The sequence below is a fragment of the Frieseomelitta varia genome, unplaced genomic scaffold, assembly GCF_011392965.1.
Source record: "Frieseomelitta varia isolate USP_RPSP 00005682 unplaced genomic scaffold, Fvar_1.2 scaffold_580, whole genome shotgun sequence".
Taxonomy (NCBI): Eukaryota; Metazoa; Arthropoda; class Insecta; order Hymenoptera; family Apidae; genus Frieseomelitta; species Frieseomelitta varia.
Genome location: NW_025110346.1, coordinates 1,934 through 18,124, shown reverse-complemented (window position 1 = coordinate 18,124; position 16,191 = coordinate 1,934). Strand labels below are relative to the sequence as shown.

Here is a 16,191-nt window from a genome sequence, read left to right as displayed (position 1 = left end):
AAAAATATTTTAATAATTTCCGCTACGCTTATTTTATAAACATGTACATAAATATTTATGCAAAAAATTAAAAATTGAGAATTCAGTATCTATTTATAATTATAAAATCTTTGTAATCTTGGTATTTGTTTTTTACCAATGTAATAAAAATATTCAGTGGAAAAATGTTTTATATATAAATTGCACTAATATTAAACAAATACTAAATGCAATAAGCGAAGGAATTTTTCCATGAATAAAATTGTAATGTATGGTCAATTAAAAATAAAATGAATATAGCAACATTTATAGTGTATTATATATCACATTACAAATATTCTCAAAATAATTTTTTTTATATTTATTTTTTATATCTTTAATTTTTTTATTTAAAAAACTATCATTTCATTACAATTGTTATTTACTAAAAAGAACATATAAAATATATTTTAATAATATCTATAGAACTATTATATATACAACTCATAAGAAATTTGCAAGGGATATTACCTGGAAATTAAGTTATAATAGAATTAATATTTACAAAACTAAATTTATGGTTCTTCTATTTACAATCATTTAAAAAAAATTCACCCATAACATCTAAAATTGTGAATATAATAAATTATAGATATGTATGTAATACATCTATATTTTTGTTTCAATTTTGAATTAGTTTTAAATTAATACAATCTACTAACAGTAAAACAATTCTTTTTTTATTTAAAATTATAGAACAATATTTTTATTTTAGAGATATACAACTTGTTAATTTTGATAAAACATTTATACAATTAATTTTCAACTTAGAACAATTGTAACAGTCAATTTATAAGAATAATAATAATTTAATATATTTACAATTTAATTAACTTTGCCAGCCACCTCCTTTGATGGTTATATAATAAAATAATTTACAATAGAATTATTAAATGATTAAAATAATTAATAACTTAAAAGATAATTAAATACTATGTATTGCATTGTTCCTTTACTTTATTAAGTTTTAATTTCAATTGTTCAAGTTCTGTGTGTATTGGTTTAAATAGATCCTTACATTGCAGCAAAATATTAGAAGCTGCATTTAATAATACTGGATTGATGGATTTCGGTGATGGAATGTCTATAGAAACAGAACTAACAATACTGTTGTCACCATATCCTTCATCAATACTTTCATCTGAATTTTTTGCTAGTGCCTTCAATTGATCTTTTAAATCCTGCGAAATAAAAACAGTTTTAATATTGAATTAAAAGAGATAAAAAAATAATTTATAGTAAAACTTACTTTATTTCTCGTTAAAACCTGTTTTAGACACTCATGTAAAGAAATTTCCACTTTATTTTTCTGAAACAAAATAATTACAATTTGATGATATAATTTTTCCATGCTAAACTTTTTTATTTCTAAACATTTTATACCATAGTGGTTAAATGACCCTTTATTTGAATTCCATGAAGTTTATTTTGTAGATTTTTAACTTTTCGTTTTTCTTGTCGAAGTTTTCTGATTAAAGCAGTATTGGCTTCATATGATAATGTCTTTAAATGTTTATTTTCATTCATTACATCTTGCATGGAATTCAATTTTTCTTCTGCTTCCACATTTTTTGATTTCAAAAGTTTGTACTGTGCAATCATTTTAGTTAACTGTAACCGCAACTGGAAGATTGCATCTTCTATCTGACTTTGTTCCTGCTTGGAAGAAAACAGAGTAGTCTGCAATGTTTCATTCTCAGATTTCAACTTTTGAATTTCAAGTTGCGTCTTACGTAATGTATCAGCAGTTTGATTCTTTTCAGTTTCACATTTCTGTATATTCTCTTCCATAGTTGCAATCAATATACGTTGCTTAGCCAAAGCGTTTTCCATCAATGCTTTGGAAACTTCATTGCTTAACAGTCGTTTTTCCAATGTTTTCAACTCCGTTCTCGTACCTCTTAGTTCATCTTCCGTTAATTCTAATTTCGTGGAGACATCTGGAGAACTGGATGTACTGACATCCAAAGGTTCTGAAATACTATTCGACTGATTTTGCGTCTTTAAATTTTGTACTTCGCATTCTAAATCTTGCTTCTCTTTTTGATGTTTTTGAAGAAGTTCCATATAATCTATGTTCAATTGCTTGTACCTGGCATTTATACTTGCTATCGTTTGCTGTCTTCGCTGCAGAATTCTTTGATAAGTATCAATTTCCAACTGCAAAGTTTTTTTGCTCGCTTGTAGGTCGTACACTTGAGATTTGTACCATTTCACAGATGCTTCCGATGCATCTAAATGATTTCTTACGTCTGTCAGTGTATTTTGTAATTTCTGTTTCTCCTGAACGACCAGCTGCATTTCTACGTACAGTTCCGTTATTTTGCCCTTGAGTCCTTCGTTGGCTGCAATTCTGGCATTAAGTTCAATACGCATGTTCTCTAAATCTATTCGAAGCCGTTCGTTCTCCAACTCCAGCAATGCAACACGCTTCGATAACTCTATGTTCGAAACGTCCGGCGTTGATAAATGTCTAATGTGGAATTCGTCGGTTATTAATTGCAGAGAATCTGTCGACGTAACAGAATCCAATTCTCCTTTGAGTGAATCAGATAAGTTGTCCATTGTTCTGAATTATACAGCAATTTAACGTGAATAATGCAATTTCCCAAAATTCTCTCTTGATAAATGCAACATATTACAAGTAGGTTATAAGTCAATTTTACAACGTCCGCATATGTAGATACGGTACTGCCAGTTTCATGACGTTTTTCAGTCTGACAAAATATATATATTACACATACTTTACGTTCATAAAATTTCTAATTCTTTTATTATTACGTTAATACGAAAACACACTGGGCATGACATGTGTCAATTACAAATTATGTACATCACCCGTGGTATAATTAAATGTTACTTCGTATTTTGCGTGTGCATCGCACGCAATCTGCACTTAAACGAGCACTTGCTCGCGTTAAAAGTGAATTTACACAGTTTTGTGAAAGTGACGTGACTACTTCATGAGAATGAACTTTACGATAAAAAAATTGTAGCGTTGCAGGACCTCGTTACGAAAAATTAAACCGAAAAGTAACTTTAGTCGATGAAATTTTTGACTTTGAACTTATTGAAAAGTTCGCGGCTACGTGTCGTAGTGAAAGCAACGTGAATAAAAGTAATAAGAAATCGCAAAACGTAACCTATCGATTCGCACAAGCGAGGACATGTCAAGACATTATATTATTCGTATCACGGCGCTAGCATCGTTTCGGATACAATTTCGCAGAGACGATAATCTGAGTAGCGCGCATGGTCGTTCAACGTCTTTGGATTAAGGGTGGGTCTGTTCTTTTTGCGGGAGGGGTCGTATAAATGAATCTAAGAATAAACAAGCGAAAGATACTGTAATATCCGCACACGAGGGCCTTACCTACGCGTTCTACGGGCTTGTGAGAATTAAAGACTGTGGACGAAAGGTGTTGTCATATTTTCGTGTTTGATGCTTATGGACGGCGTAACTGTGACGAAAGCCCCTTCAGTGGATGGAGTTCTCTACGATTCGTCTTGTCTTTCCCTAATTTCCAAGTCCCTCTTCGTTCGACCCGATTCCCCATAAAGACTCAATCCCCTATACGCTCTAGTCGCTCCCGTTCATGGATGCGTGCCGGGGTGGGGGAAAACAAGCTGTATAACGACGTAAAATTTCGAAGCTTGCATGCAGGAATATGTCAAGTTTAAAAATCGGTAAGCTGACACATTCATTTATTATCTCTCCTCGATGACGAACTGATAAATTGTGTTGTGATATCTCACGAGTAACAAAAGAGAAAAAAAAAAAAAAAGAAGAAACGAACGGCTAAGTCCGGGATAGTCTCGTGCTAGTTGTTGCCCCTTTGCATCCAACACGCTTCTACATTGCTTTTGTAGTATGGTAGGCAAGAAGGCAATGAACGATACTTCTATATACTGTGCTTCGAAAGTTACCACATTCTCGTCCAAGGTTTGCGCGAGGGGGATCGAGAGAAAGAATTGTCACAATTCTCTCGTGTATACGCGTTCTATATTGCGTATGTAAATATTTCAACGACTAGGAGGCGATTATTTGCGTGTTTTAACAAATCACTGCCGGTTATAACTAGACTGCAGATATTTATACGTCTCACGCATATTGGAATATGCAGACAAACTATACGAAATATGAAAATACGAGATATAAAATGTGTGTTCGAGGAATATGTGAAATATATGACAAGTATATTGAAAATATGTAATAATGGAATCGTTGCTAACTATAATTTAAAGCATATAGTTAATTGATAAAAATTAATTTACAATTCGATATATATTTGTTGTTTGACATGACACGACGTGTAACGAGACGTATACAAATTTACTCCAATGATGTTGACTTTTATTTATGGTTTCTCAATAACTTCGGTCATCTTTTAAAATCATCTTTCAGCAGTTTGTAATATAGATAGAAAGTTTTATAAAATACATTTGGCATATATTAACTTGATATGTTTAAAATAAATATGCAAAACGTGTGCTAAATTATCTGAAAACAAAATCCACAGTTTTATTATTAATTTTCTGTTTGCACAAATATCTGCAATCTACTTATAACATATCAGATTTCATAATATACAAAGCTATAGTTAAGCATTATCTTTGTTTATTATTCAATCTTTTTATATAAGCTTCATCTGTATATTTTTCTCTTGAAATAGGATATTTTCTAATAATTTTGCAGTGTCTCTTTTATAGATATTTTTATTTTTTGTCTTCTTTTCTTTTTTAATTTAACTTTGATCTTCTGCATCATATGTTTTCTTTATCTTTAAAAAAAATCTTTTAATAATGCAATATTTTGTGTATTTTTTTAGACAATTTTATTTTATAGTACATTGTAGTTAGCATGAATGTTTAGTGTTCTGATTATTAATCTGTACTGAAAAAATGTTTCACTATTTTTGTTCTTTTTTAAATAAATTTTATATTAATGTATAACTTTTAGTATTAATAATTTAATATATATTTTGAATATATTTTACTTAGAAAAGTTTTAATTTTAAATTGATTTTTATTATTTTTAAACTGTATATTGTAATATCATTTCATTCATGCAAAGGATCAACTTCTAGAAATACGTTAACATTGCGAAATAATATTGCATTAATAATGTTAAACTGTTTTTATTAATTTTGAAATCGATAGTTTTATAAATTTTGTATATAAAAAGTAAAGTAGACTTTATTAAACAAAATAATTGCATGTAACTTCTGTTCTTTATATATAATTTAGTTTGTATTTTACATATCATTGAGTACACATGAAAATGATATAATAATTTTAAATCATTTATAATAATTACATGTGTTTATATTATATATAATTATATATATTATATTAATTATAAAATATATATCAAGAATGTTTAATTTAACAATTGTTAGTTATATTAAAAAAATTATGAAAATAATATAAAATAATGTTCAATTTGTTGTTGTATAAATAAATGTTTTCTCTTTAAAAAGAAATGATATTTTCTCTGATAAATCTGTTATACTTTAAGTGAATTTACAATAAAAATAAGTAAAAGTGCAATATAATATTTTTTTGATGATATATCAAAATATTGTATTTTGCAATATATATGATGTCAAGTTAATGATCATTTTATTTTTCCTAAAGTGTTGGTAATGCACTTGCTTGCCCTACCCTTGAGAACCATGGACTCTGAGCAAAGAAATCAGCAGGTATATCAACACTAAACAAAGCTAAAGAATGAATGCCTGCTGCACTCACGCCGCCAACACAGAACAAGCAGACTTAACATTTATGCAAATAGTGTGTGAGTAGCAGCTACTCACGCCACAGTCAGACGTATATATCTGTTTTCGCACATGGCAGCCATGAAGCATGGTACGTTTTATTCTTGTATGCTTTGCTTTGTATGTAAATTTGTTTAAATGCCTATATCAGTATAATTTATCAGGAAAGAATTGATTGATAAGTCTTTGAACTACATCTCTATATGTATATTCTATATATATTTAAAAGTATATAGAAAGCAGAATATCTCTAAATAAATTGTAAATATAAATGTATTTTTTATTTTAGGTTTTATGTTATATTTTCCTAAATATTTTATCCAAAGTTTAATTCTGTGATTTAAGAATTAATTAATATAGTAGATTTTGTATATATTAGATATCTTATTTTTTGTATCAATTGTTTTCTTACTCAACTGTTGTTGTTTTATTATTATTATTAATAAACATTACTAAATTATATATATAAAAATGAGATATGTTTTTTTAATTTAATTTTTATACCTAAATACTAAAATATATATCCAAATTTTAATCTCATGATCTGATTTTTCTAAAAGCTTCTTATTACAATAACGTTAAATTTGAAACTTAAGGTTGTTATAATGAAATTTTTATATTCTAATTAAAAATATGCAATATTTTAAAAAAATATTATTGTAACAATTTTCAGGCAAGACAAGTCAGGACGACGTATGTTATGTTGTCGCCAAATACGACTATGGGGCACAAGGTGCTCAGGAGCTAGATTTACGGAAAAATGAACGATACTTGCTTCTCGATGATTCTAAACATTGGTGGAGAGTACAAAGTGCAAGAGGCCAAGCTGGCTATGTGCCAAGTAACTATGTCAAGAAAGAAAAACCATCTCTTTTTGACAGTATTAAAAAGAAAGTCAAGAAAGGTTCTGGCTCAAAAACTCTACCATCCAGTAATTCACCATCCAGAGCTGTAGAATCTCCTATTATGGCTAGACGCTTGCCTGCTGATCCAAGTGAAGCAATAGGCACAGCAGTTGTCAAGTACAATTATCAAGCACAACAAGCGGATGAACTATCACTCGTCAAAGGCACTAGAATCTTAATATTAGAAAAAAGTAATGATGGTTGGTGGAGAGGTCAAAGTGGTACACAAGCAGGATGGTTCCCATCAAATTATACTCACGAAGAAGGAGATGCAGATGATACTCTTCATACATATGCAATGGCAGAAAATGTTCTTGATATTGTTGTTGCACTTTATTCATTTTCTTCCAATAATGATCAAGAATTATCGTTCGAAAAAGGTGATCGCTTGGAAATCCTTGACCGTCCACCAGCAGATCCTGAATGGTATAAAGCAAGAAACAGTCAAGGTCAAATAGGTCTAGTGCCCCGTAATTATCTTCAAGAACTGAGTGAATATTTGACACAACCATATCGCGAAAGAGGAATGACAAGTAGTGAGATTAGTACAGGAGACTCCCTTGAAAGAAGGCCAGACCCTGGTGATAGACCACATCTTGTTGGGAAACCTTGGTACTATGGTAGTATTTCACGTTCGCAATGTGACACATTATTGAATCAACATGGTCATGATGGTGACTTTTTAATTAGAGATAGTGAAACTAATGTAAGTATAGATAAAGTTAATTTAATTACTACAGTTTTTATATATCTAAATTAGTTTATTTAAAATATGATCTTATTGAATAACAAATAATAACAAATAATATATATATCATCAATAAATTTTTAAATATAGTAAAATATTTGTTATTACGTAATTATAGTAAATTATTGTACTGTACATTAAATATAAATATTATAATATTTAGGTGGGAGATTATTCAGTTTCCTTGAAGGCTCCAGGACGTAACAAACATTTTAGGGTACACGTGGAAGGAGCGTTATATTGCATTGGTCAAAGGAAATTTCATACATTAGACCAATTGGTAGACCATTATCAACGAGCGCCTATTTATACTAACAAGCAGGGTGAGAAATTGTACTTGGTGCGCCCATTGCCAAAAGGCAACCCCAGTAGTAATGGTTGCTAGGTGAATTCGTGCCATGAAACGGTCCATGCGCTTTGAAATGTATCTTTGAGATACGTAATGCCTGCCTAGTAATATCAATATCACACATCTCGTATGTTTATACATAACAATTAATATAATTGGTGAACTCATATATTAGTGTTTCTTGATTGTTTGTCCATTTACACTGATAAATAATTTATTATTCTAAGTAATTACCACCAACAATTCTTATCATTAATTGGAGCTTCCATACTATTTAGCAAACAAAGCTAAGAGGAAAAAAAAAAAACATTTGTACGGCAGCTATATGACAATTGACTAGTTGACACACAAGGCTTCTCTTTATATCCATATGTAATTGTAAAACACGATCGACCATGTTATTACAATTAATAATATATTTACAACTACACGTAATGTAGACTGCAAGTGTAATGATCAAATAACGGTTAATTATCATGCAATTATGACCGGTTAAGTGGATCTCTACTCTGAATCTATTGGTATTGAATTATGACAAAGACTAAGTGTTCATTTGTGATTTTGTATTTATTAGAAATTTTTAACTAAATAAACTATATTTAAGTGTGCATCAGGTAAAATGTAGTATTTTTTCAATCCTTTATTTATTACGTAAATATTTATTACTATATATTTTTCAATATTAAGAATCTTTTTGCTATACTGGACAATAATAAATATAATTTAATTTGGAAACATTACAAAGATTCTTGTTTCTAGTATTTAAAATATATTTACATATTTTATTACGTTATTAAGACTAGAAAAATTTTTATATTTGTACAAAAAATTTATATACAAACATAATGTATAGCAAGATACACAAAATCAAATTAAATTGAAATATATCAAGGGATGATTTTACTAGGCACAATACATTGGTAACAAATATTAATCTTTATTTAACGTGTATATTATATTCATAAATAAAAGTATTATTTAATCATATAAGAGATTGGTGCTCCTGTAGATAAAAGTTAATGGCACTAATTGCCAATAAGGTCACGTATATAAACAATCGCCCTAAACTAAACATATTTTAGGTCTATATTATTTGTTCGTAATTCCATTAAAAACTTATGCTTATTTAATCATAAGAAAGGATTGTTCGAATTTCTTGTCATGTTGCTCACACCAGAACCAACCTAAAAACGCTTATATGTTTAGATATATCTCTGTTTGGATAAAATTCATAGAGTTAAAATGAAAATACTAAATTCATACCATAAATGGATTTGCATGATATGCTGGAAGAGTCGGTTGCCACACTTTATTTGTCATTAATTGACTAAACTGAATTACATCTCTGTTACTAGACGGTCCAATACCTACCCACTGTGAATCTAAAATATTTACATTTTTTAATTTATTTCGAATATTCAATATATTAAATTTAATTTACATTATTTGAATAAGAACTTACCATTATTTATAGGAAACTGTACTGGTTTAAAAGGATTAATAGGATTATATAGAGATGTATCAATTGATTGTGTATTATTATTAACTACATTTGATGGTCGCCATAAATCACCACTTGCAAATGGATTTGAAATTACATTTGTAGTTTGATTTCCTACACTCCAAAGTGAATTTGAAGCTGTGAAAAGAACAATATAATAACTTAATTTTAATAAATGAAAAATTTAATAATACATATAGATCATGCAAATACCATTATTAGCATTCCAGGTGGATGTATTTAATGCTGTTGCAGTATCATCTTTCAATTGTATTTGCTTCATTAGAGAATCTAAGTCCTTCAGTGCCGCATAACGATCTTCTGATGGTGGTACGTGTGCACCATTTGCATTCATTGTATTAGTCAAATTTCCTGTAGTCTGACTGAACGGACTCGAGGATTCAATATCTAAATAAAAGATCAATTATTAATATAAAAATCATGTTATATTACCTTGTAAAAATAAAAGTATAAAACATTGATTCACTTTACTTGTATTTTTTTGACTATTAAAAATGGGATTGTTGTCAAAATTGGCAAAAAATGGCTGAGGTACAATTGGTTGACTGAGTTTATTTGCAGGTATTGTAGTAGTTATAAATGGATCAGGAACTTTGCTGAAATCAGCTACAAAATCTGTCGAAAAATTATTAAAATTAACTGATTCAACAGTATTTGTTTTTGAAGCTGATGTAGATGTAGTAGAAGATAATGTAGTAGACGTTCCAGAATGTGGAACCCTTGGAATGTTGGTTGGATTAGATGATTGTGATTTTTGATTTGAATTTTGATTTGCCATGGACGGATCCAAATAATATCTTTTAAGCTCATATTTTGCACTCATTAAATCTTTCATCTTTTGTTCATCTTTAGTATCTAAAGTCTGAGGTGAATTTTGGTTCATCAAGCCTAACCATATTCTTTTGCAATATTCGTTACCACGTTCCTTTATAAATTCTATTTCCTCTTGAGTAAATGTTGCCATAGAAATAGATTTTACTCTGTGTGGTGGTGTCAAGCCCCGTCTGTAATTTAAAAAAAATATTACTGATGTAGATTTTTTTTCTATTTTAAATTTAAATATTTGTATTTATGCAAAATCTTAAGTTGAACTTACATATATTAATTGATAAAGTTACTAGAATTTTTATTTACATTAATACATTAATAATACAAATATTAGATTATTTTATAATAAAAAAATATATTTTTTTTGTATCAATACTTCACTTCTAACTAACAAAGTTTTGCTATAAAATTCTTTTTTTTTTGACAAAATTCTGATTATGACGATTCCATCATTCTACTTATGGAAAAATATAATAATTACCGATATTTTAATAATGTAGTAGAATAATCACAATTAGCATACGGATAAAAATATTAAAATTTTGTTGAAGCTTTCAATAATGTAATTTACAAGTAATATACATTGAATATAATTATATAATTTTAGACCAAAATGAATAGCCGATAAAAGATTTAAAAACAAGGAATATTCGTTCTGTTATCATTTATGATATTTCCCAATTTAACCACCACTTTCAGTGTCAGCTAATTGTAAATTAATTATACTATAGACTTCATGGAAATAGATACCGATGCTCTATATTATTTATGAATAGAACATATTTTGATCTTTGATAACAACTACTACGCACAAAGAGAACACTGATACCGATAGTACATATTAACTTCCTGACCGCAAATGCGAGCATCTTAACAAAGATCCATGATCAACTATTCATCAAGTTCGTAGTAAAATGCATGTTCATCGTACGTGTTTTCAACAGAGTCTGCAAACAGTAAATATGTACATTTCATTTTCGATTAAATGCGAGACACATACAACCGATCCGAAACCTGTATTTGAAATGATGACATTCACCGAAGTGAAAATTAGAATTATTCGATCGCTGAAATATTATGCAAAACAGCTGTAAAGTGTATTTCGGTCAGTTCTATTTATAATATGATAAAATACGATGAGGTAAAATAACAGTTACGTCACATTTTTTGCGTGCGAGAAGAACTTGGTACACTTTATTGGCTTCTTACAAGTAATGAGTACTTACAGCATACCAGAACAAGAGGTACAGACGAACGAACCGATTGTCATGTTGACGTAAGTTGGGCCTCGCTGACGGCAGTCGAAACATTCTTTATTACCAGGTTGGGAGACCAGCTCGCGTAATATTTTCAAATTTTTCTCGTCTTGCTTTCTTTTCGCGGACGCCATCATACACGGAGAACGCACCTCAGGATCACGAACGGAACAAGGAGAGACACAACTCTCGCGCCCTGCTTGCGGAACTGACTCAATTTTCTGTCACGATAGTCGCGCGTGTTCCGTAACACATTCTAAAAATGTTTCACGGAGAAAACACGAAACGCAGACTAATATGTTTGCAATAATTCCGTTTTTATGGTTGATTTTCACTCGTTCGCAGTCCTCATTCTCATGTAAGCTTGTCGTGTTTTTTTTTTTTTTTTTTCTCTCAAAGTAGAATATTTTATTAATTTACTCTTTGCATTTGTTTCCTTCGCAGATGGATTTTGTTTTTCTCGCAATAAAATTCAAATAGGAAATAATTGATATATGTCACGTAATGATATCATCGCTACAGTAGTATATTATACAAGTATACTAAATATTTGATTGTGTATTTTAAATTTAGATGATAGAATCGGCAGCGGTGTCATCTTATAAAGAAAGAGATTTGAAAAATCTATATAATTTAACATGTCATTATAATATGCAAAAAAGTTTAATATATTTTAAATATATTATAAACATTATGCTCGCTTAAAAATGAAATATTTTGATTATCCTATATATTAGAAAGATGTTTTATTTGTAATTTAATGATAGATAAAAACTAAAATAATTACCGCGAAAATTCAATTGCAACTTGTTAGCCTGTGTATTAAATTTTCAATGTATTTTATTTCGATGGATTTTGTCTAGAATGATGGAAAAAGTATTGTAAAATGCTATTATGAAATGTAATTGCATAATTCAAAAGTTTTCCATCTCGAACAAGTTTAAAATGGATTAGAAATAGAGCTATTTACAGCTGTCTTTTGACCTATTTATAAATCAAAGATAGTAAATAACCCGCACGTACCAATTGTATAAACGATTTGATTGTAGTGTAAGTAAAATAACTATTCGAAAGAACACAGTCAAGGTTAATGCGCGTATACGTGCACGAAAATTAGAGAAAATGGTCTTTCGTTATTCCAGTTATTGTCCTATTGTTGTTAATTAATTTCTATTGTACTGAAAAAATTGATTGCTTATTGAACGTTTTATTATATTTCATTTAAAGATTCTATTGAAACTGCTAATAGAAACAATTGTCATGTGATTGCTAAACAACAAAATCAAGTTAAAAAACCACGATTCGATTGCTCTGAATATGACATCTCTCGCGGCGACACCCGCAAAAAGGTTTATTTCTCTTAATTTTTCNAACTAATTTTTAATTGTTTTTATGCAAGTATTATGATCAATCTTTTACTCGTGTAGACCTCCTCACAGCAGAAATGCTCGGCAAGGCAGTGTCATTGATTTGGATATTGACATGTTTCTCAAGATATCAAATTATGAAGATACAGTCAGACAACTTGACATCTATTATGGAATTGGTAAGAACATTCATTTTTATATTATTTTATTTAGCAACAAAGTATATAGGTTACATATTCTTTGTTTATATTTTCAGTCTTTACTTTGTTGTTTATATTTATTTTCTTTTACTTTGTTGTTTATATTTTCAGTCAAAAGACAATTACTGCGCTATCAAAGTTGTATAACGGGTCTTTTTCCACAAGTTTCAAACGATAAAGTAGTTGGAAGTGTAAGAGAAAGTATTTATTGCGCTGCTGCTGTATGGAGTTTGTATCAAGCATACAGGTATTAAAAGATTAAATTAAGATTGAATTATTGTATTGAATTAAATTTGGATTGAATGTTATATATAATTAATGTTTTTTATAGGCGTATAGATGATGATCGTGGAAAGTCTTATGAACTTGGACAATCAGCTGTAAAATGCATGCGTGGAATCTTAGAATGTTGGGTGAAACAGTCACCAAGGATAGAGTTATTTAAACGCAACCAGTGCGACCGCTTTGCATTGCATTGTAAATTTTCTTTAGATACTGGTGATGAAATTTTTAAAGATGCTGACTACAATCATTTGCAAGTAATTACAATGGATATTGAAATATGATAAAGATTGAATGGTTCAGAATAATTATTATACCAACTTTTTTATTTTTTATAGATTGACATTGTTTCCTTATATTTGATATTTTTAGTACAAATGATTTCTTCAGGTTTGCAAATCATATATACTCAAGATGAAGTAGCGTTTATACAAAATCTGGTGTATTATGTGGAAAGAGCATATCGTACACCAGATTATGGCATGTGGGAACGTGGTAGTAGATATAATGACGGTACACCTGAAATACATGCAAGTTCAATTGGTATAGCCAAAAGTGCTCTCGAAGCTATTAATGGGTGCAATTTATTTGGAGAAAAAGGAGCTTCCTGGTCAGTCATATATGTTGACATTGATGCACACAATCGAAATCGTAGCATTTTTGAAANAATGCTTCCAAGAGAATCAAGTTCTAAGGTAAAAAATGCATATATTATGTAAAAACATATTATAATTTAAATTTTAATATATGACACTGTATAGAGTGTAGATGCAGCTTTACTACCAACAATATCTTTTCCTGCATTTGCTACTCACGAAGAAATATTATATAACGAGACGAAGGCTAACATAATACGAAGATTAAAAGGCACTTATGGATTTAAAAGATTTGGTAGAGATGGATACAAAACAGTTATAGAAAACAAAGATCGACGATATTACAAATCTGGTGAAATCAAGGTCTCTGATGTATTTGATTGTTAGTATATACTATTTTCGGAATGTGCTTAAATGAATCTGTAATTTTCCTATGTAATTACGTTAACTTTCTTTAGTAATTATAGAACAATATTAAAAAAAATGTTTTTTTTTGCTTATAGGAATTTGATCATATAGAATGTGAATGGCCATTATTTTTTATATTTATGATTATTGATGGTGTTTTTAAAACCTTGCCAGAACAAGTGGAAGAATATCAAAAATTGTTAAAAGAACGGATATACAAAGATATTAATGGAGGTATGTTAATAGAAGATAATACTAGTATATATATATATATATATATAACATTCTGTTATATTTTGTTTAATTAATTATATTTTGTTTAGATCCTGTAATACCTATGTATTACTATGTACCTGAGGAAACTTTGGAACTAGAAAGAAATGATCCTGGTAGTGCATATCGAGTAGCAAGTGCTGAAGGAAGAGGACAAAAAAATTCTACAGATACGGAACATGGACCCATGTATTTGTGGAATCAAGCCATGTTTATAATTGCTCAACTACTTACTGCTGGTTTATTACATATTAATGAATTAGATCCAATTAGACGTTATCTTCCTTCGTACAATAGACCACGAAAAGCTGGAAGGTATTCAGCTTTTCAAGTAAGTACAAATATAGTTTAGTTAATATATTTACTAAATTAATTAGTTGTAATAAATTATTTTGTACATGTTTGTTTCATGCAGGCTAAACCGAGTATTGTAAGTAAATGATACTGTAGCATAGTACTTTGTAGTATTTTTTTTAATATTTGCAGATGATAGCTTTATAATGTTAATTAATATATATGTATTTGAAGCTTTCAAATTAAACAAATGAATAATACATGCTTGAATCATATAATCAAACATTGTAGTGTTGAATGTTTTTTATTTGCTCAAATTTATACCAGATCACTAGTTAAATAATAGTTGTCTATTATATAAACATATTAATATAAATATTAGGAACATTTTTTTTAATTAAATAGTGCATGGAGCTTGGATCAAGGCATGAGTTATTTTAGTCCTCTTTTAAGATGCTTGATTCTGTTATCTTACTTCTTCCTTTTCTTGATATTTCTCTTTACAACACATAGTTTATGCATTATATATTATATCATCTAATTGACAAATTAGTTCTAAAACTTCTAGTCCTTGTATTGCATTAAGGAATGTGAAAATGTATTACAGTAATAATTTCAACATTCTTATTATATTATAATAATGCATGATTGATCTATTATAAAATTTCTCTATATTAGGGTACTCATACTGATCTTGTAGTACAAATCGTTCTTATTGCTGAATCCATGCGATTACAAGCTATGATGGCAACATATGGTATACAAACACAAACGCCACATGAAGTGGAACCTGTACAAATATTATCATCTACACAATTAGTAAAAGTTTACGAAAAATTGGGTGTAAATAATAAATTAAATCTACGAGGCCGACCGGCAAGACCAATTGGATCTTTAGGTACAAGCAAGGTATGTTGAATACATAAAGTAAAAATTGATACAGAAAATTCAATATGATTTTTTGTAGGTTTATAGAGTGTGTGGTATGACAGTACTCTGTTATCCTTTAATATTTGAAGTGTCAGAGTTTTATCTGTACAGAGACATGGCTTTATTAATCGATGATATTAAAACTGAACTTCAGTTTGTAGGCAAATATTGGCGACTTTCAGGTCGACCTACTGTGTGCCTTTTAATACGAGAAGAACATATGAGGTATTTATTTATAAATTAAAATAGCTTTGATATTATACATATAAATAAAATTTTTTTTAGAGATCCACAATTTAAAGAAATGCTTGACCTTTTTGCTATGTTAAAAAAAGGATATTGTGATAAAACAAAAGTACGAATTGGTCGTTTGCAGAATCTCATTTCATCTTCGTGTATTGGTAATTATTATTTATTTATTATTTTTTATTTTATAAT

General features: G+C 29.1%; 4 protein-coding genes across 9 annotated transcripts in view; 2 read left to right on the top strand and 2 right to left on the bottom strand.

Moving 5' to 3' along the window:
- Positions 1–746: 746 nt before the first annotated feature.
- Positions 747–2,954, bottom strand: LOC122534267 (protein MLP1-like). Its single transcript, XM_043664741.1, has 3 exons — positions 1,402–2,954; positions 1,268–1,327; positions 747–1,199 (listed from the first exon to the last, which is right to left on the bottom strand). The coding sequence occupies exons 1-3, from the start codon at positions 2,581–2,583 to the stop codon at positions 951–953; spliced, it is 1,491 nt and encodes a 496-aa protein (XP_043520676.1). The 5' UTR covers positions 2,584–2,954; the 3' UTR covers positions 747–950.
- Positions 2,955–3,303: 349 nt separating this feature from the next.
- LOC122534269 (cytoplasmic protein NCK1) lies at positions 3,304–8,141 on the top strand. 3 transcript variants are annotated; one of them, XM_043664744.1, is made up of 4 exons: positions 3,306–3,705; positions 5,656–5,886; positions 6,469–7,406; positions 7,612–8,141. In XM_043664744.1, the coding sequence occupies exons 2-4, from the start codon at positions 5,868–5,870 to the stop codon at positions 7,831–7,833; spliced, it is 1,179 nt and encodes a 392-aa protein (XP_043520679.1). In that variant the 5' UTR covers positions 3,306–3,705; positions 5,656–5,867; the 3' UTR covers positions 7,834–8,141. The 3 variants fall into 3 exon arrangements, with proteins under 3 accessions (XP_043520680.1, XP_043520679.1, XP_043520681.1); XM_043664746.1 differs by lacking the exon at positions 3,306–3,705 and adding an exon at positions 3,893–4,028; XM_043664745.1 differs by lacking the exon at positions 5,656–5,886 and having other exon boundaries at positions 3,304–3,705.
- A 573-nt stretch (positions 8,142–8,714) lies between these two features.
- LOC122534268 (arf-GAP domain and FG repeat-containing protein 1) lies at positions 8,715–11,724 on the bottom strand. Of its 2 annotated transcripts, none has more exons than XM_043664742.1 (6): positions 11,374–11,724; positions 9,791–10,323; positions 9,512–9,706; positions 9,260–9,436; positions 9,061–9,179; positions 8,715–8,981 (listed from the first exon to the last, which is right to left on the bottom strand). In XM_043664742.1, exons 1-6 carry the CDS (start codon positions 11,538–11,540, stop codon positions 8,928–8,930), a joined length of 1,245 nt encoding a protein of 414 aa, XP_043520677.1. In that variant the 5' UTR covers positions 11,541–11,724; the 3' UTR covers positions 8,715–8,927. The 2 variants fall into 2 exon arrangements, with proteins under 2 accessions (XP_043520677.1, XP_043520678.1); XM_043664743.1 differs by lacking the exon at positions 11,374–11,724 and adding an exon at positions 10,629–11,351.
- A 503-nt stretch (positions 11,725–12,227) lies between these two features.
- The window catches only part of LOC122534266 (probable phosphorylase b kinase regulatory subunit beta), a 4,438-nt gene continuing 474 nt past the window's right edge, over positions 12,228–16,191 (top strand). Inside the window, exons 1-13 of one of the 3 annotated variants that reach the window (XM_043664737.1) lie at positions 12,228–12,453; positions 12,631–12,752; positions 12,831–12,949; positions 13,082–13,217; positions 13,302–13,509; positions 13,591–13,947; positions 14,014–14,211; positions 14,352–14,490; positions 14,580–14,860; positions 14,945–14,959; positions 15,502–15,732; positions 15,791–15,978; positions 16,039–16,154. In XM_043664737.1, the coding sequence (XP_043520672.1) occupies positions 12,721–12,752; positions 12,831–12,949; positions 13,082–13,217; positions 13,302–13,509; positions 13,591–13,947; positions 14,014–14,211; positions 14,352–14,490; positions 14,580–14,860; positions 14,945–14,959; positions 15,502–15,732; positions 15,791–15,978; positions 16,039–16,154 (2,020 nt within the window). In that variant the 5' untranslated portion in view covers positions 12,228–12,453; positions 12,631–12,720. The other 2 variants (XM_043664738.1, XM_043664740.1) reach the window with 2 other exon arrangements.

What these genes read in the sequence shown, in the direction of transcription:
- LOC122534268 (XM_043664742.1), bottom strand. Translation starts at nt 11,540, where the DNA reads ATGATGGCGTCCGCGAAAAGAAAGCAAGACGAGAAAAATTTGAAAATA. An exon ending in CACCTGGAATGCTAATAATG is followed by an intron (nt 9,437 to 9,511) that starts GTATTTGCATGA and finishes TTCTTTTCACAG; the next exon opens with CTTCAAATTCACTTTGGAGT. An exon ending in ATCATGCAAATCCATTTATG is followed by an intron (nt 8,982 to 9,060) that starts GTATGAATTTAG and finishes AAGCGTTTTTAG; the next exon opens with GTTGGTTCTGGTGTGAGCAA.
- LOC122534269 (XM_043664745.1), top strand. An exon ending in TTAGAGATAGTGAAACTAAT is followed by an intron (nt 7,407 to 7,611) that starts GTAAGTATAGAT and finishes TATAATATTTAG; the next exon opens with GTGGGAGATTATTCAGTTTC.
- LOC122534267 (XM_043664741.1), bottom strand. Translation starts at nt 2,583, where the DNA reads ATGGACAACTTATCTGATTCACTCAAAGGAGAATTGGATTCTGTTACG. An exon ending in AGGGTCATTTAACCACTATG is followed by an intron (nt 1,328 to 1,401) that starts GTATAAAATGTT and finishes ATTTTGTTTCAG; the next exon opens with AAAAATAAAGTGGAAATTTC. An exon ending in AGGTTTTAACGAGAAATAAA is followed by an intron (nt 1,200 to 1,267) that starts GTAAGTTTTACT and finishes TTTATTTCGCAG; the next exon opens with GATTTAAAAGATCAATTGAA.